Source organism: Cryptococcus depauperatus, chromosome 4, assembly GCF_001720195.1.
Source record: "Cryptococcus depauperatus CBS 7841 chromosome 4, complete sequence".
In the NCBI taxonomy this organism is placed as follows: Eukaryota; Fungi; Basidiomycota; class Tremellomycetes; order Tremellales; family Cryptococcaceae; genus Cryptococcus; species Cryptococcus depauperatus.
The window spans coordinates 792695-819489 of NC_089471.1; the positions used below are offsets into that span (position 1 = coordinate 792695).

A 26795-nucleotide genomic window follows, 5' to 3' on the forward strand; every position below is an offset into this window, starting at 1 on the left:
TTTCCCATTTCATTTTTTTTTTTCTTTTCACTTTTCTCTTCATTCATCGCTTTTACAAGATACGGATATCGCAACGGCCTCTCACCCGTCTAGTTCATGACAAGAATGACAAGTGTTTGAGCCTGTCACTGAAGCATTCTTCAAGAAGAGCAGTCTGAGAGTGTGCAAGGGAAAAAAGCTGTTTCCGTTCTTGTTTCGACCAGTATTGCGGTGGATTACCTTTGCAGTTTATTCTTCACAAGAGGCAAACGCAAAAGAATATGTCTCAATCACCTCGTTCTAGCGTTCGGGTGCCACCATCTTCTGCTAAATTTCTTCAACACCTCCATACCAACCCGTCATCCCACCATATCACAATTTCCAGCCAGCCTGCGTCTGACTCCAACTCTTCTCCAGATTCCCTACCGTTTCTCCCAGCACCGATAGTAGAAGAGACAAGTGTCGTCAACCAGCCTACGCGAGCATACACCAGCTCGAAATCACCGGTGGCGGGGCCGTCCTCTTATAGCACGATTGGCAGAACGCCTTCAAAAAGTGCAAGACCAAAGACTGCGCCTTCAAGGCATGAGGAGGTTGTACCAGAGACGGATGGTCCCGATCTTCCGCCACCGATACCGCCACGAGGGGGTGACCATGGTTACCTTACTGGAGACAGTTCCTGTGTTAATCTCTTTGCACACGAGGAGGGATTAGCGGAAACAATGGGAATGTTGTCTGTCTCAGAGGATCAGCAAAATTTATGCCTTGTTGGGAGAGCAGGGTCATTGGGCGGAATTTCAGAAACGAGAACCAGCAAGCCAGAGCCTGCCGTTAGTATGAATTGGGCGACTTTTGCACAGGCTTATGCCTACGGATTATTTGATCCCAATAAAGTCCCAAATCCTCCTATACCTTCAGATCCTCCAGCTGATCTTCATTCGGCTCGTCTCTCTCTTGGCCAAAAACACTTGATACCTTCAGTTCCTTCCGATTTTCATGAGAGTAGCTCAGAAGAGTATAGCTCAAAAAGCTCCGGTGGATCAGGGTCGACAGCGACCAATTTAAGTTCTGCTCCATCTACCTCTGGAGGGTCCTTCACCACTGGACGTTCATCATCGATGGCTCCATCTCTCGCAGCCAAGAGAAAGGCATTTGAGTTGGAGCACCTACCTGACCGAACAAGCGAGCAGGCGTTACGGCGGCCAGATAAGCTGTCTTTGCCTTCCTACTCTTTAGCGGCAGCCACAGTCCGAATGGCTTCAACAAGTTACCTTGATGACTTCGCGCCTCTGTCAATGCCTAGCCCAGAACGGGAACTGACAGATCCTCTGGCTTCTGTCGTTTCTTCATTGAAGTCGGCAGGTAACAAAAAAGACAGTGCAAGTTCAGATCCAGGATCATCCCGTTTTCCTCTGCACCATAGCATGTCTAATACTCTCGGTGTGAATACATATACCGGCGGACTGCGATTACCCACTATTCAAGCTAGTCCTGTGTCTACTCCATTAGATGGTCCATACAAACTCAGGCCTCGAGAAAAATCTCCTCCGAAAGCACGGCATGGTTTGGTCAATAGTCGGATTCCGCCTGCATCAGCACCTTTGGGGAAAGTTGCTGTTGCAGAGACCACAACCGACTATTTTGGGTCTGCTGTTTCTCACGATTCTGATAGCGCATCACCAACCATAACCGAGTCCACACCTATTAATGTGGTAGCGGATCCGCCCTTAAAAAGCTCACTTTCTCCCGTAGAACCTCAACGGGAAGCTCGACCTTCTCTCTCAACGGAAACCAAATACCCCTTACCACAATTGACTCACCCTACGGACATGAGTGCTGTATACGAACAGTATGGTTGGCTGCCTGCACCTGTACCACCAGACGAAGAGGAACGCAGGCGTGCATTATACAGATTCAATATTTTGCACACATCCGCAGATATCAATTTTAATCGAATAGCCCACATGGCAAAATTAGTCTTTAATCCGAAGTTGGTATTTATTACATTGATTGATAGTGATACACAGTGGTTCAAATCTCAGAGTGGATCCGGACCAGAATTAAGCGAGCGTATAACTAGTTTTTGTGCTCATTCAATATTGCCGAGGTTTGTCTGTTCATATTCTAGAGTATAGTGCTAACGATAGACAGATCTGATGAGCCACTTGTGGTGCTAGATGCGCTGTTGGATTGGCGTTTTGAAAATAATCCTAATGTCATTGGCCCGCCGCATGTCCGTTTTTACGCTGGCGCACCTTTACGAACTGCAGACGGATTTAACATTGGAAGTCTTTGTATCATCGATGACAAGCCTAGAACAGAATTCACTCCGCGTTCTCGATTCATTCTCAAAGAGTTTGCAGGGATTTGTATGCGAGAAATGGAGTTATGGCGAGACAAGGTATGAGCGTGTTAAAGCATGTGATAACATCTGAAACTTTCATAGCTTCAACTACGTGTCAGAGACAAAATCCAAACATCAATGGAAAAATTCACTCGAGAATGCCTCGAGATGGATACTATATCTTCTTCGTCCAACGTAGAAGCCGCAACTAAGATGGATCAGGTCTATGCTCGTGCAGCGCAACTTGTTTGCTCCACCATCGGTCTTGATGGGTGTTTTGTTTTGGATATCAGCCAGTTGGAAATGTTTCAGACGGATACACCAATGGGCAAGCGAACGCTGTACAGAGCTAATCCGTATCACACTGTAGAACAGCCCTCTCCAGTGCTGGAACGAAGCGAATCTTATGGACCTGTCAAGCCTTTTCCTGTTCTTGCTGCTGTACCCCAAGGGGTAGATACTCGAACATTGACGCCATATGAACACGAGAAACTGGCGACTTTTTTACAGGATCACAGAGATGGTCGTATCTTCGAAGGCGTTGCGCCTCTGTGGATTAGGTATATGTTTCCTCAAGTTTTTCGGTACGGTATGGCGGTGCCGATATTTGGAGTTGATCAGCAACCTTTTGCAATGATTTGTGCATACACTGCTAGACCGGAGAAACAATATCTCGAGGGCTATGAACTGCAATTCCTTCGTGCCATTGGTGTCATCATCTTGTCGGCTGTGTTGAGGCGTCGTATGCTGTTGGCAGACAAGACAAAGAGTATTCTCATTTCGTCAGTCAGCCACGAACTTCGCACGCCTCTTCATGGTATATTAGCTGCAGCCGAACTTCTCGGCGATACTTCGTTGGATTCTACCCAACTGTCGTTCCTCAAGACTGTGCAAACATGCGGCAATTCTCTTATTGAAACTGTCAACCACGTCCTCGATTTCACCAAGCTTAGTGGCTCCCAGGGCAGCAAAAACTTGCCTCAAAAATTAGACAAAATCAATCTGGCAGCATTGATAGAGCAGACAGTAGAGGGGTGCTGGATAGGACAGCGGGCTAAGTTTTTCATGGGCGATGCTGACATCGGCAGTTTTTATGCACCTCCAATCTCTGCAGGAGTCATTCCCAAAGTCCAAAGAGCCTCAGTAGGGGAACAGCTATCTCATGTAGAGACCGTCATTGACATTGATCTGCGAGAGAAGGCAGGTTTATCAACACCAGATAGGTTGTCAGGGTCTGTACTGACATACTATATAGGGCTGGAATGTCAGGTGCGAAAAAGGTGGCCTGAGGCGAGTCTTGATGAACTTAGTAGGAAATTCATTCAAGTTCACGAAGGTAAGGTTCACAAGCTTAGAAAAGAGGCTGCGTTTTATTAAACACTGCTATAGGATGGCTATGTCCAAGTATCTCTACGTGAACTGCCGCATACGGCCGGTTCAAAGATAATACCTATCGAGATGGCTGTTGTCGACACCGGCAAAGGTATTGGCAAAGATTTTCTCAAGGATCAATTATTCCTTCCTTTTTCTCAAGAAAATCCCTTGCAAGCCGGTACTGGTCTTGGGTTGGCTATTGTCAACTCCATCATCCAATCAGAAACTGTGAAAGGTAAAGTCGATGTGTGGTCTGCAGAAGGTGTCGGCACAGAGATTAAGGTCACATTGGAGGTAGAGGTTGTGGAGGACGATGACGCAGATACTTCAACTTCTTCCAACTCTTCTGTCACCTCGAGTATTGCATCGACCTTCGGACACGGTCTTTCGGTTTCCTTCGTTGGCTTCCGCCATGAGCATAAGGGTCACATGCTCTCTTTTGAAGTCCTTGTGCGATACGCCAATTACTGGCATTTTGATGTCAAACCTCAAAACCAAGGCAATATTCTGATTATCAATAATGATATTAAGGTTCTGGAAGAGTGCAAAGCACTGCACAAGCCAATAATTTTGCTTAGTATACAAAGAGCCCCCTACAGTAATGTGGAAGCTATCAATCACAGTGGCGGCTTTTGTCGAGTTGTATTCAAACCTGTCACTCCAAGCTCTCTGCAAAAAGCACTTTGTGAAGCGGCTGAATGGGTTGAAGAAAGGGAAGCCACAGGCGAGCACGATTCTCTTGGAGGACCGCCCGTCAGTGTCAGTTCAGGCATGATAGGTAATCGACCTTCCATGTCACATTGTTCGTCTGAGGTCAGCGAGCAATCCGACTCTACAATAAGCGATAACTCTCACTCTAGATATATACAAACTATCACCAATAACTCGCGCTTACCGCTTCAACGGCGTCGCTCAGAAGAGAACGAGCAGACGCCCCAACGGCCGAGTATGGCCCCAAGAAGCGTTACTTATCACCATACTATGGGAAAGGGTAATAGTAGTAGTGACGAGATACCGATTTCTTCACCTATTCAAGGCCTAGAATCTCCGACATCCAACCTGTCCACCATCCCGTTAGCAGATGGAGGCGCAATGCTCAAAGCAGCGACAGTATCCGTTCAAACACCAAGAATAAAAGAAACAGTAAAGGTCATGATTGTAGAAGACAATCTGATAAATAGGAGAGTTTTGGGTGCTTTCTTGAAAAAAAAAGGATTTGAGTATGCAGAAGCCATGGATGGAAAAGCCGGTGTCGACCTCTTTGAGAACACTCCACTCAACTACTGGGAGTAAGCTCACACATTCCAAAATTGCGATTTTACTAATAAGCAACTAGCGTTATACTCATGGACATATCGATGCCAGTAATGAATGGACACCAAGCAACTCGGGCTATCAGACGTATCGAAGCCACTCGGCGTAACAATTTGTCTAGGATTTCAATGGTTTCCCCTTCAGATAAATCGATGATATTGTCGTCTTCAAAAGCCGTACAAGCGCGTGTCAAGATTTTTGCATTAACGGGATTGGCAACCGCGGATGATAAAAGAGAAGCATTCGGGAGTGGTGTTGATGGATAGTAAGTCTGACGCGGTTCACTATTTGAAGATCATGGCTGATACATTAAAAGTCTCGTGAAACCTGTATCTTTATCGAGTCTTGATATGATCTTTAAAAGTGTGTCCTCCGACGTTTGCCTCTAAAGGTATTCTAGGCTGACTGTCAGCTTGTTCGTTATAGAGATCGGTTTTTGAAACATTTTATCATTCTTCGCAAGTATCACTAATAGAATCACCCTTTGGGGAAAATAAACATCAATTATAGCTGCATTTTTGTACAAGCAGACAGCCAATGACGAAGTGAGATGCATACTCTCGGGTTTTGCAATAGAGATACAATGATATGACTTGAATACCAATGCTGTGAGATATAAATTCTTATGCTCTCCAAACGACATGGACGGCATCAGTCCGATACCTGTAGCATCAAGTAATCATTAGTTTGTTAGTTACGATGGGCGCACGTATAACTAACCGTTGGGTGACGCCAGTCTTTTCTATCAATGTCTTTTGTCCCATTCTAAAAGCTAATAGACCTGCTTGGGCGATCATGATACCGTTATCGATGCAAAAACTATGTACCGTTATAGATGAACAATGCCTGGGGTGAGGAAGTAGTCTGGCTTACCTCTCATCTGTAGCAAAAACTCGACCATTTCTTTCTTTAGCCATAATTCCCATCATTTCTTGTAACCGTAAGTTGCCTAGAGTAACCATAAGTGCACCATCAAGAGACAAGTGAAACATGTGTCTCAATGACGAAACAATCACTCACATCCAACACCACCGACAATGAGAACATCCCTTGCGCCTACATGAGCCATCGCCCTCTCAGTGATCTCCACAAGCATCGCAAAAGTCGTTTCTTGTAATGAGAAACACAAGTCATGAGGGGAAATGATGTCTTCAACGTCGTCCAATCCTTCCAGCTGGTCCCAGGTACGATAACGTCGATCTTTGGTATATGCCTCAACTGCGTGAAGGACACCAGCCAAAGAGATGTCCATCCCCTTAGTTCCATATGGGAGAGTAACAAAACGTTTACCCTTTCTCGCTTCTCTTTCTATATTGTAACCAGGACTGGGATCGTTTCTGAGCCCAATGACTCTAGCAAATCGATCCAGACAATTCCCGATTGCAATATCAAGCGTCTCGCCAAAGATACGGTACCGCTGTTGAGAATAGGCAATGACTTGGGTATTTCCGCCAGAGACATATAAGACAATGGGATTATGTGAAGAAGTTATTTGACGACCCATCTCAATATCTAAAAAGAGTTCAGACATCATCTATACCGAAAGAAGAAGACGTACGGCCAACACAATGGTTGACGCCTACAAGCGGGATATTATGGAGCAGAGACAATGTACGGGCGACTAGAGCACCCACTTGAAGCGGCGTCCCCATACCTGGTCCTGCAACCCAAATCTCAGTACGGACCAGAATTCGGTAGCCCGGCAACCTACCTTTGGTGAATGCAATACAATCCAAGTCACCTATTCTGACGCCGGCTTTCTTGACTGCCTCTCCAATCACTCTGACAATCCATTCTCGATGATGTCTCGCAGTATCACTAGGCAAGAAGCCCTCTCCTGGTGGCGTGATGTAGGTATGCCGTACATTGGAGAGCACAGTCACCACAGTGCCTTCGCCGTTCTCAGATGGTGCATGCGATATGATGCCGCAGCCTAGCTTGTTGGCCGAGCCCTCAATTCCAAGGCATAGAAATCGTCGTGCTAGACATTGGCAACTGAGCATGATGATTTACCGGAAAACACGCTGCTTACTAGGCTTGGGAAGAGGAGATATCTTTCTCTTGCTACTAGATGATTTGCTCATCTGTATAGCTGCCTTCTCAAGCTTGACCAATAATCCTAAATCGAGTTGTAAAAGAAGATTCAAAATAATTTTATTTCTAGAGAATCAACAAATGATGATGTATCAAGGCTTCACACAATTTTCAGGCACCGCTTTACAAAGAATCCTCAATTATTCCAAATGACATCAATGTTGATTTTAGATAGAAATGAGTTCGAATCCGATTTAAACATTTTCTTTTTGCATTTCTACAAATATCGACTTGGTCATTTTTTTTTTGTCAGATATAGGAGAATGTTTTGGGATCCAGTTTTTGCTATGGCTTCAAGAGCCGTAGGTGCACCTCCAGACCAGCTCAAGGTGAGCCATTGGCATCCAACAATGTAGCTCTGACTCTTTTTATTTTTATTTTTCAGTTGATATTCTCTCTCTTGATATCCTATCCACTGGGCTCTCTGTTCATCCGCCTTCCGCCATCAAAGCCATGGATTTCGCATGTTTTTTCGCTGACCATCTCTACCATCTTCCTCGTGCCACTGTTGGGTTTGGGGAAAGGCATGTTGCATCTGCTTTTGAGCTCTTTAGGGACGTATGTTATTGTGACTTGTCTCAAGGGGAAGAAAATGCCATGGATAGTTTTTGCGTAGGTCTGGGCGGTTTTCTGCTGGGAAGAGTACTGAAACGCTTGAGATAGGTTTGTGATGAGTCATTTGCTTTACAAGTGGGTTCATCTTGGGAGATACAGTCACTGACAGCAGTCACTTGAAACGATCGCTTTTGGGGGTTCCCTCTACAGCCATTGAGATTACTGGAAGTCAGATGGTTCTTGTGATGAAGCTCTCTACATTTGCTTGGAATATTCATGATGGAAGACTCAAAGACGATGTGGGTCAACAGTTTCGAGTGATATCTGACAGGTCAGGAGCTGGATGTTTTTCAAAAGGAGACAAGGCTAGTTACTACCCCGGACTTTCTTGCATTTTTAGGATATTGGTATGTTGGGTTTGCTATCTGTAGCCAAGACTGACGAGAACTCAGCTTCTTCTTCCCTGGCCTCTTGGTTGGCCCCTCATTTGATTATGTGACTTACGATGCTCTCGTTCACCATCGCTTGTATCACAATGCGCCTCCAGGAGCCTCTATAGAACAAGCCAAAGCTACCAAACGCCGTATTCCTTATGGTCGTAAGCGGGTGGCCTATCTTCATCTTGTGGTAGGGTTATGTTTTCTTGGTATCTATGCTACGTACGGAGACAAGTTTGATTATTCCCGCGTGCTTTCTCCTTCTTGGAATGGATGGAGCTGGTTGGAGAGGTTTGGGTTTGTTCAAATGGCCGGCTTACTTGCAAGGACCAAGTACTATGCTGTTTGGAGCCTATCTGAGGTGGGTGGATGGTTCACAGATGGAAGACAAACTGACACTCATTGGTTAGGGAGCTTGTATCCTTACTGGGATTGGATTCAATGGATATGATGCCAAGACGGGAAGAACATTGTGGAATAGAGTTCGCAACATCAACATAAGAGCAATCGAGGCTGCAGGGAGCTTCAAAATGCTCTTTGACAGTTGGAATTGCCGCACCAATGTGTGGCTTAAAGACGCAGTATATAAACGCTTGACCAAAAAAGGAAGGAAGCCTGGTACAAGAGAAAGTATGGCTACTTTTCTGACATCCGCGTTCTGGGTGAGTCACCATTCGCATAGACATGAAATCTACCTGGCTAATCCTTCTAGCATGGCATCGACCCAGGGTACTACTTAGCCTTTATAATGGGGGGCATTTTCTCCTCTTTGGGCCGTCAATTTCATCGCTTCGTCCGCCCATATTTTTTGCCGACTGATGGAAATGCTCAAACCAGTTTCGCTAAATGCATCTATGATGTACTAGGGTGGTTTGTGGTTGTGTCGAGTATAAACTACCTTGTTGCCCCTTTTCTGCTTCTGGACCTCAACAACTCACTGAGCGCTTGGTCTCGGATGGGATGGTATGGACACATTGTGGCAGGTCTAGGAGTAGCATTCATGTCGTTGGGCGGCCGCAAAATGCTCAAGAATGGGCTCGATAACCGCAAATCCCGTATCCCTCCTTCACTCAAAGTTTCCCCTCCATCGCCGCCCGCAGAAACTGCTGCAACACTTTATCCTGAAGACGAGAGCGACACGAAAGACTTGCGTTGGGTCAAGGAAGCCTTGGACAGCCCAAGCGACTCGGTCGATGGAGAAGGAGTAGGCATGGGGGTTGCCATTTCCGACCATGGTATTTTGGACCCATTATTTGATAGTGGTGATACGCCAGGAGTTACACCAGGTCAAACTCCAAAATCCATGCCTGGCACAACATACGATGCGGACAAAGTGAATCCATTACAAATATAGACAATAGGATTTAGAATGAATACGTATTTGTTAATTTGCTATTATTCCAATTTACTTGTTAAAAAAGACGCGAGACGCGCCAGAAGTCCGTGCGCGTTATAGTGGTCTCTGGATCTCATATAGTCATCTCTTTTCATACAATTTTTTTGTTTTTGTTTTTTGTTCTTCCTCTACTACTTTCAACTTTTTAACTCTGGCATACATGGCCGCCCAACATGTCGCTCGATCCATCTCCCGTCACTCATTCCCGTCCAATCGCACCTCATCGCAAGCGTGTTTCGTCTTCAGTGGCTACAAGTTCTCGAGTTTTCCCTCGGGCTGGAAGAGAAAACAGCCCATCTCTGCCTTTTAATAAGGATGCAGTGACCACGGCTGGAACATCTGTGAGCGTCGCGAGCAGGCCACGCAAAAGAAATGAGAGTGAGATAGATACAGCTGGAAGGCAAGAATTAGAGCAAGTTGTGCAAGATGAATGGGAGGTGGATAAAGTGGGTGTGGATGTCTTGAGTGATCTGTAATGCTCATGTCAGGTAGATGGCCTTGGCAATTGAGAGCTTAGAGAACAGCAAAGATTTTCTGGAGCGAGAGAACCGAGAGCTCAAGTCTACGGTGTTGGCGTTGCAGACTAGAGTGGATGAAGCTTTCAATGAACAGGCATGCCAGCCAAAAACAACAAGACGGCTCGTTGCTGATACGCAGATATAGCGCCACATGGAAGATGGCTTGCAAGAGCGCGATGAGCTTCTCGAAAGACTTCGAAAAAGAAGTGCTGAGGCTGAGAGGACGTTGAAAGAAAGCCAGAAACGACATACTGATCAGGTATATATGCTTCTCTCGAAAAGACCCTTGTAGCTGAAATAGTCAGGAACTTTCCTTTGAAGCTGAAAGACGAGCATCCCAAGCACAAGAAGAGCACTTGCAAAAGAAAATCAATACGCTGCTATCTGCAGCTCGAAAACAACCATCGGAAATCCCAATTCCCAATCAAGTTTCAGATACTGAGCTTGCCTCTCTCAAGGATGAGGTTGCTTGCCTCAAACTGTCGTATTCTACCCTCCTCGCCAAGTACAACACGCTGGTTCAAGAGGTTCAAGATCTCAGAACTGCTAATCGATCGCTGCAGGAAGAGAACGAGGGTTGGGAATTTCTTGTTCGCGAAAGGACTCTCAGCGGCAATTTTAGGGAGAAGGGGGGCCTCTTGAACCAGGAAGGAAAGCAGGAAATTCAAAAATCTGAAGGAGTTGAAGACAGTCCAGATGAATACAAAGTCGGTTTGGCTTCGACCAAATCCCAATCTAGACATGGTGGGAACGAAAATCTAAATACTGTCCCTCTTGATCTTGCTGCAGAACTTAATAGGGTCAGTCCTGGCCAACAAAATCTGGCCCCAGATTCTATTGACGAAAAAGACGAAACCATTGGTCAGATTTCTTTGCTATTCCCTTGTTTGTCAGCTGATGGTTCATTTATTAAGCCTTAAGAAGTGAATTGAAACAACTTAAAGAAGCAAACAAAGCTCTAACTCTCTATTGTTCAAAGGTAAATTCCTAATCTTTTGATACCATTCATACTAATTTGTTTACGTGTAGATTATTGACCGAATTATTGCTCAAGAAGGATTTGAACACATTCTGTCCGTGGACTACAAGACTCGCCGCACGGATTCTCGCCACGTCTCTGAAGCGATGCCCCTACAAGAGATTTCAGCTTCATTAGCCAATGCTACTATGCCCAAATCTGAAGAACCATTACCGCCTCCTATCGTGTCTATTCAATCTTCAACTCAAGATTCGTCAAGAGACAAAAAGGCGAGGCCGTTGAGTATGGTGGTCAATAGAGCTTTTGGCGGAGCTGCAGAAAAGACGCCAACAGCTTCAACTCCTTTTCCAAATGTAGAACCTCCATCTGTAGTACCCATCAAGTTAACTCCAACTCAACCGGAACTTGCGTCAGAGACAAAACAAGAGAGACGTACACGCCGGGGCTTTTCCTTGGACTTTCGTTCATTTTCCTTTGGTCTCACTTCGCCTACTCCAGCATCAGGGATCAAAGCAAGCTTAAGACCTCTTGCACTATCTTCTCAAGTCGCGCCCGCTGCTTCATCGCCTACTGAGAAGGAGCCTATAATCACAGCGCGAAAATTAGAACAGCAAGAGGAAGATGAGGAGGATAAACGTGAAAGGCACCAGATGGAAGCTACGTTGAAATCAATGGGAATTCAAAAACTCTCTGACAGAGAAGAGGAACTGGCAAAGGGTCCTCAGGATGTAGGGCGGAAATCTCCATGGTCTAGACTATATGCTACTTTTGGCTCTGCCGAGCAATCACCCACCCCACGAGATGCTGAGACAACTTTGAAGGACTTTCATTGCCGCGAAGCTGATCGTATCAAGGCGCTCTCTGAAGGCAAAGCCGAAACAAACTATACAACACCTTCAAAAATAGGATCAAGCATAAGACAAAGCTCTGATGCTGTAAGAGATCGGGCGGCAAGTGGGGCGAGTTCAAGAACTTTTTGGAGTTTTGGATCTAGTTGATCTACAAGTCAAAACTCTGACCAGGAGTTTCAGAGTAAACTGTAACCATTCAACGATAATTTACGACTCTTGTAACGATTTCACGAAATGTAACGTGTACAATGACCGAGTGCATATCTATTATGACAAAATGCACTTGAAATAAATTCTCAGAAGCTTGATTTTCTTTTCGTTGCTTTTTATGCCTTTTTTTTTTTTAAGAGGGGAGAGGGTAGTCTTTCCATTTGTTGACACTTTTGTCTCCGTCGTTCTCCTTGTTCATTTCATATTCACTTGCAATCTTTATATAATCTATCTTGTGGGCTTCAAACTATACGTCTATCACTTTAAGGTCTCTCTCTACAAGAACGAGCCATGACCGATATAGAAGCAGAATTGCACTCCTTGAACAAAGTCAGTCTTTTTTGACCTATACCATCAGTTCGCTCACGTTATCTTAGGGAGTCACTGTTATTTCATATAAAAGCCCTGGTAAGTAGAAAAGAGCTCTTTTGTAGCATTACTGATGGATTTCTATAACCTTGAAGTAGATATAGATGAAGCTGGCCACTCAGCTGGACCTTCTACCAGAGATTCTTTGGACAGGCTATACTCAACCACGCTTCATAGACTGGAACAGTCTCTTACGGTGTGTCAGCCTAGGTTTCGGCAGACGTTGTAGCCAGCTTTAATAAATGTCTAGGAGCATGAAATGGAAAGAACAGAAGAGCAAATGGATGACATTGGTCATTGGTTAGAACGGTGTGCTGCGTCAACATTGCTGAAATTTGCTCGACCTGTCCATCGGTTACCAATAGCCATTCTACAAAGTCAAGTTGCTCTGTACATATCTTGACTGTGCTAATAATGTCTTAGATGCATCTCCAAAACTATCAGCAATGCTACCTTCACTGCACGTACACCACTATGCGCTTCATGGCGTTCGAGATGCTCCTGATGTAGGAGCAGCAATTCGGTCTATTGCTATTGGGTTTATAGGTGAAACAACCGTCACAGGGAAAAGGACTGGTAGATCAGGAGCAGATGAAATTGAAATTTGGTATAAGTCACAAAAAAACAGTGCGCCCAGCAATCAATAAGCGCTGGCTACCTGCAAGACTAAACAATTGTGACAGAGCTCCCATTGTTGCTACACATTCAAGACGCACAAACCATACCAGCTTCTGTCCTCTCAGAACTCACTTACATTTTTGCGTATGTCTTTTTATGCCTATTAGACATATCTAGATAATTCCTAGCCTTCATTCGAATCTACCAATCCGTCTCCTATTGTCTGTTCCTTCAGCGGCCTTGTTCTTGGTGTCTTGGAGTCACATTGAGCCCAGTGTGATCGATATGTGCATCTTGCAGGCGACTCGTACCAGGAAAAAGGTCGATGGAGTAGAGGTCATGTTACGAGTATGCAATTTCACTGGCATTCAAACGAATCACAAATTGATTTATGAAAATTGGTAGAGCTTTCACAAGACCCCGTTCAAGCTTTCTACCGACTTGGCAGAGGAGATGAGGACAAATGACTATCTGCTTGATGGAGGGACTATGGGCGCCATGAAGGCTTTAAGGGTGGGTATTTATCAAGAACTCGCAAGAGTGTTGACGTACTACAGTGGCTTCTCCTTTATCACTCTATGAACTCTAACTTGTCAAAAGTTGTTGAAGGTGCCAAAAGTCCCGAACAAATGCGTAAAGTCCGAAATCTTCTCGACACTGCTCTACAGAGTCCAGAAGACATCCCGGAACAAGCCAATGGTCTATTTGAGATAGACCTCTATAGTGACTTCCCTTCTGTGGGTCTTGTTGTTGTCAGTCATCTCATGATTATGCTTATGACAATACTCAGGTATTCGACCCTGCACCGCGAACATCCATCATACATGCTCTTAGCAATCCCGAAGCTTTTGTAGACTTCTATCCCTCTGCTCTCAATCTGCAAACCGATAACTTGCAAGCAGACGACGTTACCCCTAGAAGCAGTAAAAGGCGTTTAGAGTCAGAGGATGGTAAAAATGAAGAGGGAAAAAATGTCAAGGGTTTCGAGAATGTGGAAAACATTCAAGCTGCGCAAACAAAAGAGCTGAGGCACCTGAGTTGTTTGTTTGAATTGTGGAAAGCAGCCGGAAAGAATGTCAATCTGTGGGATTGGCTTGAAGGCTTTAGAGAAAGTATGGCTAGTGAAAAGGATAAAACCTTGGATGAACATAACGATCACGATGGCAAGGAAGTTGGAAAGGAGGATGGCAAGATGCAAGAAGAGGCGCATGCGGAGAATCCACAAGTAGAGGAAAGGCTGCATTCTGTGTTTATCAGATTCGTAGAAGAAGCAAGGATGTTGGGCCTTGTACGTGCCAGAGGAAGGGGAAAGAAAGCAGATGATGTTATCAAGGGTGTAGGTTTGGTATAATTCTGAATGCATCATGACTTGATAGTGAGTATAACAAGCTGCTCCAAATAGGTGTTTTTTGGCTTCCGCTTTCAATCTTCTTATCGTCTCTTGCCGTGCAATCTTGGTCGCTAAAAGTGATAAGATAAGATTTTCTTGAGAACTCGGTTATTATTAACTATTTTTGAATTTTTCCGATTCTTTTTCTTTTTACAACGCGTAATGCGCCATCTCTTGACAAATCCTATTTTTCGTTTTCTTTCAACACTTTTAATCTTATCACTGACAATGCTTGCAATGAGGGCACAATGGCGCCGTTTAGGAGGGCGAAAAGGTGAGCTGGAGCAAGGTTTTGCGGAGAATGAATCAGGCCAGACGGTAGCCATTGCTCACGATGGAAACAGACTGTTTGTGGGACATTTTATGGTGAGCGAAGCTACTCTATATGGTAACCCATAACTGAAGGATTGTTACTATAATAGCTGGGCAACACATACTCTTTTACCACTGAAGATTGGAGAGCTACTTTTGATATGGCAGATGAAACCTCTCTGTGGCTTTTTTATTCTTGTCACTCTGCTACATCTTGTCTGATAGAGATTTTAGAGACAGCTTGGCTCTGAATATAGGGCCAGAGCCATGGCAAGTTACTCAAGCCCAAATGGCCTACACTCTCCTATCCAGTCGGTCTCCTCATCCATCTCGACGTTCACTCAGACTCTTTCTCTCGCTTGATATGAACGTCCTCAAGGAATCTCCTGCCGATATTGCTCAGAAAATTCTTACGATAATAGCTTCAAATGTTAATGCAAACTTGAAGTGGGAAGACAAGATTGTGCTGAGTACTTTCGGTGGACATGATTTTGGAGATGCATGGAAAGAAGTGATTCAACAAATAGAAGATGGGTTGAAACAAAAAGTCTTTTTCTGGCCTGCATTCTTTGAGCCGCCAGAAGAGTTTCTGAATCGAGAATATGTACACGGGTCGTTTGCTTGGAATAATGCTTGGTGAGTGAGAGTCATGACAAGGCAATTGTCTAAACAACTAACAGCAGTTAGGCCTATGGGAAACCACAGCATTGATTTAAAAAACGACTGGCCTTTTCTGAAGAGCAACAAACCATACATGGCCGCAGTGTCTCCCTTATTCTTTACACACTATGGCAACGAAGGGGATTGGGCTTTCAACAAGTAGGACATGTCTCCCAAGAAAAGTAGTACCAACTGATATGAGACTGTAGGAATTGGATCTGTAAGGCATGCATCCAAGCAAGTTTTAAGATACAATGACTCAACAATACTATCAGATCGTTCAGATGACCTTCTCTTACCGACACGATTCTCTTCCATACTCTCCCTTCCGCCTACAGAATCCCCTCAAATGCTCCAGATGATATCTCTCAATGATTACGGAGAATCGCATAACCTTTTTCCGGTCCGAGGCATCCAACCAGGCTCGGAAGCTTGGACGAGAGATATGTCACACGAAGGTTTAAGGTGGATGAGCAAATACTATGCGGAGAGATGGAGAGATGGGAAAGGAGAGATTGAGGGCTATGAAGATCGTGTGAGGGTTGTGCTTTGGTATAGGACAAAGCCCAAAGATATGGCTGCTACAGATTCTGTAGAGAAGCCTAACCATGCCGACTGGGCAAGTCAATGTTTAAAAGATCAAGTTCAAAACTGATTGTTCAATGACCTAGGCGCAGGATCTGATCAATTTTTTCATCCTTGTCCCGCCATCTGGCTCTCGCATTGATACCACCCTCCATGTCACTAATAGCCTCTCTTCACATGTTCGCTCTCTCATAAATGGACAACTCAACCTGCTCACTATCCCCTTTGTTCCGGGAAATGTATCCTACCAAGTGAAACAAGCTGGAGTGAATGTTGTCCAAGGCGAAGGAAAGGCAATCACGCAAGATGGAGGCTGGAACTACAACTTTTGGAGCGGCGGAGAGTTTTGAAAAGTATATAAACGAAAGAAGAATGGGTTCAAAAAGTAATTAGAATGTATATTCAACAATGTTTACGTAATCATTCGGAAAGGGACCTCTTGCTGTGCCGGCGTGGAGGCCTTTCTTTACTTCATTACTTACGTTCTCTTTCTTCTTTCTTTCCACTCTATTTCCTTCTTTTATTCATCTTTGCAGCCAAACAAGGGTCAAGATGAAAGGCCTCACAAAGGCTCTTCAGAGGTATGCTCTGCTTCCATGGCGTTTTGGTTAGCATAGAGCAAGCTCTTGGCATACTGATAATACCGACTGCAGGACGCCTCACAACTTGACAAGCCGGATTGGTATGACAAAAAGTATAGTTGTTGGAACACCTGCCAGGTTTTCGCTGATGTATCTACTATATCAGAGTCTACTGATGCTGAGTTCAATGACTAGTCAGTTTTCGCATTAAAACTACCCTATCTCTTTGCCTCTATATTGATCCTCCTATCTGCAGTGAGCGCAAATTTGCAGCTATCGAAACTGCCTGTCAAAAAATGCACAAGGACTCTGTCTTGTTCCGAGATAATGTGTCCAGTGAGTACTCGTGGAATCAAGAACAACCTGGCACTCATTATGGATGATAATCAGTTCTTTTGACGTCTGGCTCAAGCTTTGCTGGCTCCTTGGCCACTCTATTTTCCCCTATGGGTTCTGAATACAACCTTGCCGGTAAATATCCAGAAGCTGAGACGACTGTTCAAAACATTACCACTTATCAAGCTCTGATGGAGGAAATTAGAGAGACTCTTACTCCTGAGCTCGAATTGATTGAATCAAGAATTGTTGATCCATGCAAAGACTTGGTAGAGGTGTGCAAGAAAATTCGCAAGTCTATTGTCAAGCGAGAGCACAAACTTGTTGACTATGATCGTCACAACAATAGTTTGAACAAGCTTCGGGAAAAGAAGGAAAAAAGTCTGAGTGATGAAAAGAATCTCTTCAAGGTAGAACAAGACTTTGAGGTTGCATCTGGAGAGTATGAGCATTTCAACAATCTTTTGAAGACTGAACTTCCACACTTTCTTGCCTTGGCTACCAGATTTATTGATCCTCTGTTCCACTCCTTCTACTATATGCAGTATGTTGGCTCGTTTTCTAGTCATACAAGCTGACAAATATGTAGGCTTAATGTGTACTATATAATAATGGAGAAGATTCAGTCCTTTGCCGATGGAAAATACGACTTGACTAGGAAGGATATCGAAAACATCTATCTTGAGCAGAGAGGTGACGCAGCCGAACGTATGGAGGACCTGCAGGTCACCAAGAGGATTGTGTCAACTGGTATGTTTAGCATGCTTTTGGTGTCAGTACATTTTGGGCTGACTTTCGTATAGCCAAAATATTGCACCAACATCGTGGCACATCCGGCAGTACTGTGGGCCGCACAAGCTCTATCACTTCCCGTACCACATCTCAAACACTGAATCGGAAGACTTCAAATGACTCTTTTGGGTATGAGAAGAAAATGTTATCTTCTCCCGCTGCTCAGAATGCCGCTGCTCCTCCGCCATACGCACCCTTCAATGCTACTGGGTCAAGTACCGTCGGCAAAAAAGCTCCTCCTCCACCTCCGCCTTCCAAGCCTAAACCTAGCTTCACTGCAGTCAGGTATGCCACAGCCATATTTGATTATCAGGCACAAGCGGAAGGCGATCTTTCTTTCAAGGCGGGTGACAGAATCGAAATTGTTGAGCAAACAGAGAGTGCGGACGATTGGTGGACCGGAAAGTTGCATGGAGTGACTGGCATCTTTCCAGGCAATTATACGCAAGCTGATAATTAGAGCGTTTTTCTTTGATAATATCCCAAAAGGATGTATACTGATGGAATGTTGATTGTACCCATTGTCTTGTATGAAAATGTCAAGAAATGGTATGTCAGATGGAATTGCATCCTCAAAACTAGGTTCTAGATCAGAATCGATGATTGGAAAGCAGGAAAACGCCGTTTGCTTCGGATTGGATAATTTGTTAGATGTGCTAACTGCACCCCCCCAACGCTACTGATTCTAGTATAACGGCATTCATGCTTCCATTAGCTGCACCTACGGAAATCTTCCCAACCACCTCCAGACACCAACAAGGGAAATGCAGTCAGTCAACGGCAAACGCTTGTCAAAAATAGCTGTCCCAGCTGTAGACAGGTATAAGAGAAGCCAGAGAAGCAGAGAGTGCAGCGAGTCTTCCACCCAACAGTTTATAATGAATAATAAATATAAATGATAATGCCAAATTCAAAAATCTCAAAGAATAAAATGAATTTAGGAGATGCGGAATGTGCCACATTTAAATAATGTCGTAACTAGTTTATTACAACCATTAAATTCAAACTACAAGATACAATTTCAAGATACAACTTCAAAGTCAAGATATAAAATCATCAAGTATCCATCCACATACATATAGCACATCAAGCCACTGCGATACACTCCTCTCGCAGGTCGCAATGTCGTATCAACCAGTGGCCTCGCTCCAGCAACAGCCAAGCACTTCCACCTCATCCTCAGCTCGTCCTGCAGGCCGTAGACAATCAACTTCCCAGCCACCACCCATATCAGCGTCCATGAGTACGGTCTCGTCAATGTCGGGCGGCCCGTCCGTGGCACGAAGACCCTCTCGAGCGACCCATCCGCCAGTGATACCTAGGCCTCTAACACACAACGAGGCACTTGAAGCTCTGAGGGCATTCTTGAAGGAGAGGTCGAGTTACGATGTGTTTCCAGTCAGCTTTAGATTGATTGTACTGGATACTCAGTTAAAGGTCAAGAAGGCGCTCGACGTCATGTTGTTGTACGGTACGTGGAGCTGGCGCGAAAGAGTATCTTGTAAGCTGACCTAGTTGGGATAGGCGTTGTATCTGCGCCGTTATGGAATACTGCAACGGCTCAGTTTGCGGGTGGGTCTGACGCAGTGTCTGATGTTTACGGTGACCGACATGACTTGTAGGAATGTTTACGGTGCAAGACGTGATTCACTTGATACAATACTACTATCACACCTCAAGCTGGGAAGGGGCAGCGGCCGACGTCGAGCAGTTTAGACTGCAAAAGATCAGAGGCACGTTACCTGTCTTGCATTTAGAGATTCAAATTGACAGACTATGGCAGAGATTGAAAAGGTCTTAGCCGTGCCTCCGCCGCCACTTCTCTATATCCATCCTCTACGGCCGTTGTACGATGCGTGCCGATATCTGATTCGAACCCATGCGCGCCGTCTGCCGCTGATTGACAAGGACCCCCAAACGAATGGCGAGGTAGTTATCAGTGTGTTGACGCAGTATCGTGTGCTAAAATTCATTGCCATGAATGTAGGTTGTATCTGAAAACAGGAGACGATGCTCATGAAACAGTGCCGAGACATTACACAATATCTTACAGCCTCTGTCCAGGAGCTTGGTATTGGCACGTACGTCTCGCCTGATCCTAGCCATTCCAACAAATTCTATCCCATCGCAACGGCCACGATGAGGACAACGGTTTTTGATGTCGTCCACATGTTTTCCGTACAAGGTATCAGTGCTGTACCTATCGTCGATGATCAAGGCAAAGTGTTGAATCTCTATGAGACAGTGGATGTGATTGTGAGCTTTTTGCTGCCTGTCGTGACCGGTCGCTGATATGGGCTAGACACTTGTGCGGAATGGCGCATACACTTCTCTGGACCTGACGATCGCCCAAGCTCTCAAACAACGGGCTGTCGACTTTCCAGGCGTCGTCACCTGTTCGCCCCAAGATTCTCTGAGCGCCATCTTTAGTCTCATCAAGATAAGAAGGGTGCATAGGTTAGTTGTCGTCACAGGACAGGACGATGAACAGCCCGGACGGCTTGTTGGTGTCATCAGTCTTAGCGATATCATGAGGGCCTTTATCGCAAGTCACAATACTTTCATATGCTAAGAGATGCTGACTTTTGCAACAGGGACATGATATTCCTCTAGGAGGTGCCGGTGTGGGGGCCAAAGTCGTGGACAGAGCACTGAGAGAGGAAGGAGATGAAGAAGTCTTTGCGAGATCGGAGGGAAGTCGGAGTGCGGGAGCGAGCGCAGAGGGTAACCTAGACCTTTGACCATGTGTAGCAGTTGTGTACGTTACTGTATGTCGCCCATATGACGGTTTGAGACAATTTCTCTGCATAGATTCCAATGTTTGGTTCAGGCTTGGTTATTAGTGTACTTAATTACGTTTTTGATAAATGTAATTACTCTCATCTTATGCATATTTTTATTATCCTTAATTACACGTGTACACTTAATTATACATACACAGCCACGACGGTTAGTAATCAAGCCACATGGCCGAGGCCGCGGTGGTCTGTGCGTTGTGATTTTGTGGATGAATGTGCCTTGTCTAGGCCTTTTGATTTATTTTGGCTTTATAATGTTTAAATTCCTTCATCTTGTTTTCTCTTTTGCATCTCCATCTTCTTTGTAGCTGAAGGCGTTCTATAATTTAGGCAGCACACAGCCACCCACACTCTTTACTGGCTACACTCGTTTCTACACCACAACGCTCTGCAGCCCGTCAATATCAGCAAACATCAACTTGAGCTGTAAGGCATACTTGCATGAAACCCTGGACTTGGGTACTTGTAGCGGCGGTGGCAGGGCTAGAAGTGCGCGCACACCAACATACCTCGGAAGAACGAAGCGAGCATGGAATACTGAGCCGTGGTTTCCATCAGTCTTTACCCTCAGAAGCGGTGTTGCCTCTGCCGACAGTGAAGGTGGTTTTGAATAATCATTTCCGAAGAGCGAGCACCGATTTTGCTACTCGTACAAGCAAGAATGTGCCCTTACCCTTGCCACTGACGAGAGTGCCATCATCTCCTCCCTCGCCTGTTCCTACCCCATTAGATCTCTCCATCTCGAAATCCCTGTCTCCGCCATGTATGGTCTATCTCACTTCTCTAGTATCTTCCCTCACCTTTCTCTCATGTCTTCCCTTTTCGCTCCTCTTGACCACATCCTCGACATACGCGTCTCTAGTTTCTCAAGCGCTCTCTCAGGGAAACTACACTTCTCTCAATGATCTTGTCTCTTATACTTCATCTCCTCAACCGGGCTCTGAACAATGTGAAGCATACATGTTGGGCGTTATGTCTGCGCTATCGAGTAAATCGAATTGTGGTGTAGACTTGTCCAACAAGTCTCCAGTCGCACTCAAGGCCAAACTTGGCGTAGGTAATTACAAGGTAATGAAGGAGGCTGAGGCACTGGTCAATTCGGATACGGGGGTGTATTGCTACTTGGAAGCGCTTGCGAGTGAAAGACCAGATGATTTATATCTGTGGGGTCTTCCTGGAGGAATATCGTAAGTCTCAAGCGTCTCAACTCCTTCACAACTGGAATTTCTCTTTTGCTATCCGCAATCAATTGGATTTTCGTTGATAAGCTTGTAGCCTTCCTTCATCCTCTAAACCTTCATGTTCCAAATGTTCAGGCCTTTTACTGAATACATACGGAGCGCATCTTTCCAACACACAAACACTCAATTCCACTGTCATTAGCACTGCTGTCAGTCGTGTCAATGAAGAGTGTGGAAGAAACTTTGTTACTTTGGCGGCGACCACCCGTATGAGCGCAGGGACAAGGACTACAACGTCAAATGACATAGCCATAAGCATAGCATGTCTTGTTGGATTGTTATGGTTTTTTCAGTGAAAAACTCGGGAAAAATCAAGGAAAATCATTTCTGTTATCAAACTTTATCTTTACTTTGTACAACACATCATTGGGATATTGTGATTTTCATATGTTTTATGGATCTTGGGATGCAATATTATCTTTGTTACAATGCCTTCACCTTAACATGCTTGATAAACCACATAATGATCCATCTATTTAATGTGGCAGACACCCATAAACAATTTCTACCAGGAATGAGTCCTTGGGATGGACAAGGCGGCAATGGATAAAAGTTGTACATTCCCCATCTCAGTTGTGGCAGCAGTATATTACCAAACCTAGATGTGCATTACCCTAGTGCCTTGAGCAGCCATTAACGCTCGTCTTGAGGGTACTTGAATCAAATGCTCAATGGTTTCTCAACATAAATGGCGAAAGGACTGACGAACATTTCGCAGCTAGAGGAAACCTATTTCGTTGGTTTGTATGAGTATGAGGCATAGGTAAGTAATATGGATAAAGGTGGCCGAGCCGCTTGTTGAGTTATCCCATGTATATTTAGCCATTTTGTGTTTGCTGAAGGCATTGACGTTTTCAAACCCAGCTGACTCCACGTACACGATGTTTGAGAGGCAACACCCAGAACATGCCAGTTTGAGAAGTAGCGTAGCGAGCCAACGATAAGGTATCGACAAGCTACGCTTCTAGTCGGGGTTTACCAACCTCGTCTATCTTCAACAATTGCTTCAGCCTCTCTCTTTCTGCCCTTTTGCTTTCCCCTTTTGCCTTTTGCGCAGCTATCCAAGTAGTTTTATCAATCTTGTTTGCATTTGCAAATCTGGATTTAACGTGAGAAAAGCAAACCGTCAAAACGATGTCAAGACGTACCGTTTATGCTGACGGGTTTTAATATGTTGTGCCCATTCTCTTTGTAAAACCGAATAAGGCTGTCCAGGCGTCGAGCAGATTTTACAATCTCTGCGTGCGTTGATGTCTTGCCGACTGCGTCAAGCGTCGGCATCGCTCTTCACCCAGAGGACAACTTACTCTGCAGTATTAGGTACTTTTGTGCCTCTCTCCAAGCACTCTAACAATGATTGAGCGTCGTCACAGCCTACCTCATAACTTTGCGGTAACGCTCCGTTTCTGAGGAATTTTTGCAAGATGTCAATTGCCGGTGTTACACCAGCTCGTCCACTAGGCACAACATATACCTCTACCTTGCCCCCCAAAGAACGGGCTTCTCGCACTGTTGGCAGAATCTGTTTTTTTATCCATTTCAATTGCGATTTAGCGTATTGGTGAGTGGATACCTTGGTGCGTTCCAGCATAACCTGGTATAAAGGATGCGATTGAGGATCGTGTTGAGGAAGAGGAAGGGCGGAAAATTCTTTGTAGCCTGTATGGCATATCATCAATGGCAAGCAAAAAAAATACAAGGTCATCATTGGCTTACCAATAGACTGAAAAATTCCTTCTGTATGATCAATTGCGTCAGAAGTTCCGCAAGCTTTGCGTGCTATGTCTCTGAGCTCAGAAATTTCTCTTAGTAAGCCATTCTTCAAGAAATCAGTTGTGGTTCATAGCAAGGATAAATTGAGATAATTACTTCAACCATTCTGTCAACCCTTGCGTCTAAGCGTGGCCGTAGTGTCTCAAGAGGCTCATAAACCCAAAAGATCAACGTGCGAAATCTGATTCAGTATAGCATCAGTCAATCAATCTTGAGTCATTTCGTACAATTCACCTCGCTCTCCTTCCCTTTTGATTGACAGAATCGTCTTTTCTTTCCTTTTCTCTCGGTACCGGGCCTCCTCTTTCCCACCATCTCTCTAAGCTCCTTCGGACTTTCCTACCATCGCGCCAATGCCATCTTTTCGCCTCTTGAGGATCCACAGCTTCCAACAGGTGAAACAAACTGAGTAAATGGCCGTCTTCCCTATCTGTAGACCGACTTTTTCCAAAAGTTCCTGCCACATCCTCATCGCTTGAGAAACTGGATACATTGGCAACGAAAGGCCAGATGGGTTTGGGAAGCCAAAAGGAATTCAAAAGTGCATCTAATTCTGGGCTAAGATCAGGAGGAACAACCGGCCTTGGGCCAGGTGGAATCCATCGAATAGCAAGAGAATCAGTATTATGGGATTCTTCAGTGCGTTCAAGCGATAATTCAGGAGGAGGGAAGAGAAAGTGCTGGATAAAATAATGAGTACCTCCGCAGATAATGGGTAAAACGCTCTCTGGTAATGTCGAAATCTATCAGAGATTGAATCAGATCAAGAATGTAAAAATCAGCTCTACACAAAACGCCATGCCAAACCTTACCTTTTTGTCTGCTTCAGTACACCATTTCCCAACTTCCCAGCTTCTATCTTGTCCTGGACGGACAATGTCTAAACCCCAATGTTCGACTCCTCCCATTTCTTCCTTTGTTACCTTGTTGGTTATCACATCAAGCCCTTTGTAGAGCTGCATAGAGTCAGCAGACAAGACGATAGCTGGATACCCTGCAACAAAAGCCTCTGTTCTTGTAGAGTTGAGATGTGAACTCAAAGGGTTAGTTGTGCTTGTAGATGCAAGTGACTGGGCTAATGAAATAGCAAGCTGAGATTTTCCGACACCTGTAGTACCAATCACGGCTACTATGGGTCTTTGAGTTGAGGTGTTCATGGTACGTTGAAATAATTTGAGCATATATGAAGTTTCAAAAACTTGTTCATATTTTGTTTACAAAAAAAATAAACTGACAGTCTCCCGGTGGAGGCACAAAACGATAAAAGGTCTGCGAAAATGAATAGAAAAGTTGTTTTTCTGACTTCCCTGGTTCTTTGACGCATTGTATAATCTATAATCGCATACATACATGTAACGAAATGTTTATTATCAGAGCTCCATATCTTCGTGATTTGCACCTTTTGGATCGGTGATCTCGGATTGATCTTTACTGTGCTTCAAGGGTTCGGAACCAGCCCTTCTATCTTTTCTTTGAACAGCTGTCCAGCCCTCTTCCTCTTCTTCCTCTCTCACAATCCCTAAGCTGCCACTTCGGCTCATGTTTGGCCTTGAGAGAGCGGGTTGGTTTGGGTCTTCCATTCCTAATGGAAGTCTATCTGTCTTGGCCGGATACAGGGGGCTGACAAAGTCAAACGTGGCGCCTTTGACCTCTGGTGGGAGACTCAAGCCACCGCCAAAACTGAGGGGGGCAGTTTCATCTCCAGAGGGTAGTATTCTTGGTGGCGTGTAAGTCCTACGAGAAGCAGGACTTAATTCACCTAATCCCGTGAGAGAACGTCGTTTGTTGCTTCTCGTGGGTGTTCTTCTTGGCGAATTAGATCTGCTGGAGTTTGACAGAGAAGTTTTGATCAACGAAGCCACGAAAGGTAAACCTGTTCTTGGCGGTGTGCGGGGCATAGGGAAAGAGGTATCCGGACCAGAGATTTGTAGTGTTGGTCCAGTTTTATCTTTGAAGTTGTCGGGTATATTTGGACGTCGCTTTTTTGGACAACCAAACAGTTGGCCAGCCTGATCAGCACACGAATTGGTGGTTTCTTCAAGAATGCGGGGCGTTGTGGATACCACTACCTCTCGAAGCCGTCTCTCTCTCTCTTCAGTAGTTGCACGCAGTTTTTCGATCCTTCGCTCGTTCATGACCCAGTTAACTTGCTTGTTCCAAGTATCTTTCTCTGCTCGGAATTTTGCTTTGTTATCTTCGCCGGTTACCCCCGGATGAAGTCGATTATGCGCAGCTAGACTTTCACGCGCAGAGGCAAGCATATCAAATGTTGAAGGATTAGCCGCATGGTGATATGCACTCAGTAAGGCGGGAGAGGCCAGAAGAGGAGGATCGGGTCTCATGTGAAATGGCACAAGACGTGATTTTATTGCTATCATACTGTATATCTTGAGTCCACGATTCAAATCTTTTGTCTCTACACTTACGGCTGAATTTTTTCGTTGTAGATTCGGACAGGAAAGAAATGATTTCCTCTCGGTACGGTTCTGCCCTGGAAAAACACTTTTTTCTCGATAATCTTGGGTGGTTAAGCATCAAAATCACCCCGAGAGAATAACATTTCATACCTTTCCGGGCCAAATGCCATCTTCAGCGGTATCAACCACAACGACGTCTCCTCTCTTTGGATCCCATTTTCGCCACTCCGCTTCCTCTTCGTTGTTCATCGCGTGGACTGCGATGGCTCCCGGATAAGGGCTCGGCAGAGGTCTACCTTTTGCATCGGTTTTAGATTCGCCTGGACGACATCAGCCTCAAGGTAAGCACATCCTGAGCAGACAAACCCGGATCATCCTTCATTTCTTCATCCTTTTCAATTTCCTTCATCTCAAGCTTCTTTGCGCCGCATGTCAGCTCATCCATGCTCTTCATCACAAAATACCGCTTGACTGCTTCCTCCCATCTCGTTTTAACCACCCCATCGTGCAGTTTTACGCCAGCACAGGTCTCAAACTTATTTGTAATTGAATCCAAGCGAGAGAATGTCTCGCAAACCAACAAGTCCAATGCTGCATCAAGCGATGACAGTGGTAATGGCTGAACACGTAGAGCCTCGTAGGGATTCAACTTGCGCTTCGGCATGACCAGTGGCGAATGGCGTGACTGATAGTGGATGGTATAAGAGACTTGATAGTTGCTGGCCACTGTCGAGTGTGTTGCTTAACAACCTATTTAGACATTTTGAAGTAACTTTGAATAGTTGTAGTTGCAAAATCTTTTTAAAGAAAATATAATCTAATTTTGAGAAAGGTAAATTGCTCAGATATAGCTGACAAACTTCCGTTGGAAT

General features: G+C 44.9%; 11 protein-coding genes across 11 annotated transcripts; 8 read left to right on the plus strand and 3 right to left on the minus strand.

Moving 5' to 3' along the window:
- Positions 1 to 260: 260 nt before the first annotated feature.
- Positions 261 to 5451, plus strand: L203_103609 (uncharacterized protein; the record flags this gene model as incomplete). The annotated part of the gene is made up of 8 exons (XM_066213003.1): positions 261 to 2086; positions 2131 to 2380; positions 2426 to 3523; positions 3579 to 3659; positions 3713 to 4986; positions 5034 to 5276; positions 5328 to 5374; positions 5438 to 5451. 8 exons carry the CDS (start codon positions 261 to 263, stop codon positions 5449 to 5451), a joined length of 4833 nt encoding a protein of 1610 aa, XP_066069100.1.
- Positions 5452 to 5634: 183 nt separating this feature from the next.
- L203_103610 (tRNA N6-adenosine threonylcarbamoyltransferase) lies at positions 5635 to 7095 on the minus strand (the record flags this gene model as incomplete). The annotated part of the gene is made up of 7 exons (XM_066213004.1): positions 5635 to 5674; positions 5732 to 5830; positions 5885 to 5960; positions 6032 to 6523; positions 6570 to 6671; positions 6723 to 6992; positions 7044 to 7095. The coding sequence occupies 7 exons, from the start codon at positions 7093 to 7095 to the stop codon at positions 5635 to 5637; spliced, it is 1131 nt and encodes a 376-aa protein (XP_066069101.1).
- Positions 7096 to 7368: 273 nt separating this feature from the next.
- On the plus strand, positions 7369 to 9451 carry L203_103611 (uncharacterized protein; the record flags this gene model as incomplete). Its single annotated transcript, XM_066213005.1, has 8 exons — positions 7369 to 7434; positions 7491 to 7663; positions 7711 to 7717; positions 7769 to 7795; positions 7997 to 8067; positions 8113 to 8458; positions 8508 to 8759; positions 8810 to 9451. The coding sequence occupies 8 exons, from the start codon at positions 7369 to 7371 to the stop codon at positions 9449 to 9451; spliced, it is 1584 nt and encodes a 527-aa protein (XP_066069102.1).
- Positions 9452 to 9666: 215 nt separating this feature from the next.
- On the plus strand, positions 9667 to 11988 carry L203_103612 (uncharacterized protein; the record flags this gene model as incomplete). The annotated part of the gene is made up of 6 exons (XM_066213006.1): positions 9667 to 9939; positions 9986 to 10105; positions 10157 to 10270; positions 10317 to 10872; positions 10926 to 10990; positions 11041 to 11988. The coding sequence occupies 6 exons, from the start codon at positions 9667 to 9669 to the stop codon at positions 11986 to 11988; spliced, it is 2076 nt and encodes a 691-aa protein (XP_066069103.1).
- A 354-nt stretch (positions 11989 to 12342) lies between these two features.
- Positions 12343 to 14389, plus strand: L203_103613 (uncharacterized protein; the record flags this gene model as incomplete). The annotated part of the gene is made up of 10 exons (XM_066213007.1): positions 12343 to 12381; positions 12429 to 12459; positions 12516 to 12616; positions 12671 to 12797; positions 12844 to 13047; positions 13104 to 13182; positions 13227 to 13386; positions 13444 to 13551; positions 13596 to 13775; positions 13829 to 14389. The coding sequence occupies 10 exons, from the start codon at positions 12343 to 12345 to the stop codon at positions 14387 to 14389; spliced, it is 1590 nt and encodes a 529-aa protein (XP_066069104.1).
- A 267-nt stretch (positions 14390 to 14656) lies between these two features.
- Positions 14657 to 16335, plus strand: L203_103614 (uncharacterized protein; the record flags this gene model as incomplete). The annotated part of the gene is made up of 7 exons (XM_066213008.1): positions 14657 to 14794; positions 14851 to 14921; positions 14975 to 15376; positions 15428 to 15559; positions 15610 to 15620; positions 15676 to 15992; positions 16072 to 16335. The coding sequence occupies 7 exons, from the start codon at positions 14657 to 14659 to the stop codon at positions 16333 to 16335; spliced, it is 1335 nt and encodes a 444-aa protein (XP_066069105.1).
- A 202-nt stretch (positions 16336 to 16537) lies between these two features.
- On the plus strand, positions 16538 to 18154 carry L203_103615 (uncharacterized protein; the record flags this gene model as incomplete). Its single annotated transcript, XM_066213009.1, has 7 exons — positions 16538 to 16566; positions 16639 to 16679; positions 16733 to 16760; positions 16823 to 16902; positions 16957 to 17446; positions 17492 to 17652; positions 17706 to 18154. The coding sequence occupies 7 exons, from the start codon at positions 16538 to 16540 to the stop codon at positions 18152 to 18154; spliced, it is 1278 nt and encodes a 425-aa protein (XP_066069106.1).
- Positions 18155 to 18816: 662 nt separating this feature from the next.
- Positions 18817 to 20435, plus strand: L203_103616 (uncharacterized protein; the record flags this gene model as incomplete). The annotated part of the gene is made up of 7 exons (XM_066213010.1): positions 18817 to 19165; positions 19219 to 19266; positions 19317 to 19427; positions 19478 to 19677; positions 19720 to 19950; positions 19997 to 20239; positions 20289 to 20435. The coding sequence occupies 7 exons, from the start codon at positions 18817 to 18819 to the stop codon at positions 20433 to 20435; spliced, it is 1329 nt and encodes a 442-aa protein (XP_066069107.1).
- Positions 20436 to 20933: 498 nt separating this feature from the next.
- Positions 20934 to 22029, plus strand: L203_103617 (uncharacterized protein; the record flags this gene model as incomplete). The annotated part of the gene is made up of 2 exons (XM_066213011.1): positions 20934 to 21679; positions 21768 to 22029. 2 exons carry the CDS (start codon positions 20934 to 20936, stop codon positions 22027 to 22029), a joined length of 1008 nt encoding a protein of 335 aa, XP_066069108.1.
- Positions 22030 to 22689: 660 nt separating this feature from the next.
- Positions 22690 to 24663, minus strand: L203_103618 (uncharacterized protein; the record flags this gene model as incomplete). Its single annotated transcript, XM_066213012.1, has 7 exons — positions 22690 to 22831; positions 22882 to 22995; positions 23041 to 23392; positions 23450 to 23552; positions 23603 to 23687; positions 23741 to 24249; positions 24319 to 24663. The coding sequence occupies 7 exons, from the start codon at positions 24661 to 24663 to the stop codon at positions 22690 to 22692; spliced, it is 1650 nt and encodes a 549-aa protein (XP_066069109.1).
- Positions 24664 to 24876: 213 nt separating this feature from the next.
- On the minus strand, positions 24877 to 26587 carry L203_103619 (uncharacterized protein; the record flags this gene model as incomplete). Its single annotated transcript, XM_066213013.1, has 4 exons — positions 24877 to 25885; positions 25933 to 26024; positions 26074 to 26243; positions 26290 to 26587. The coding sequence occupies 4 exons, from the start codon at positions 26585 to 26587 to the stop codon at positions 24877 to 24879; spliced, it is 1569 nt and encodes a 522-aa protein (XP_066069110.1).
- Between the last annotated feature and the right edge of the window lie 208 nt (positions 26588 to 26795).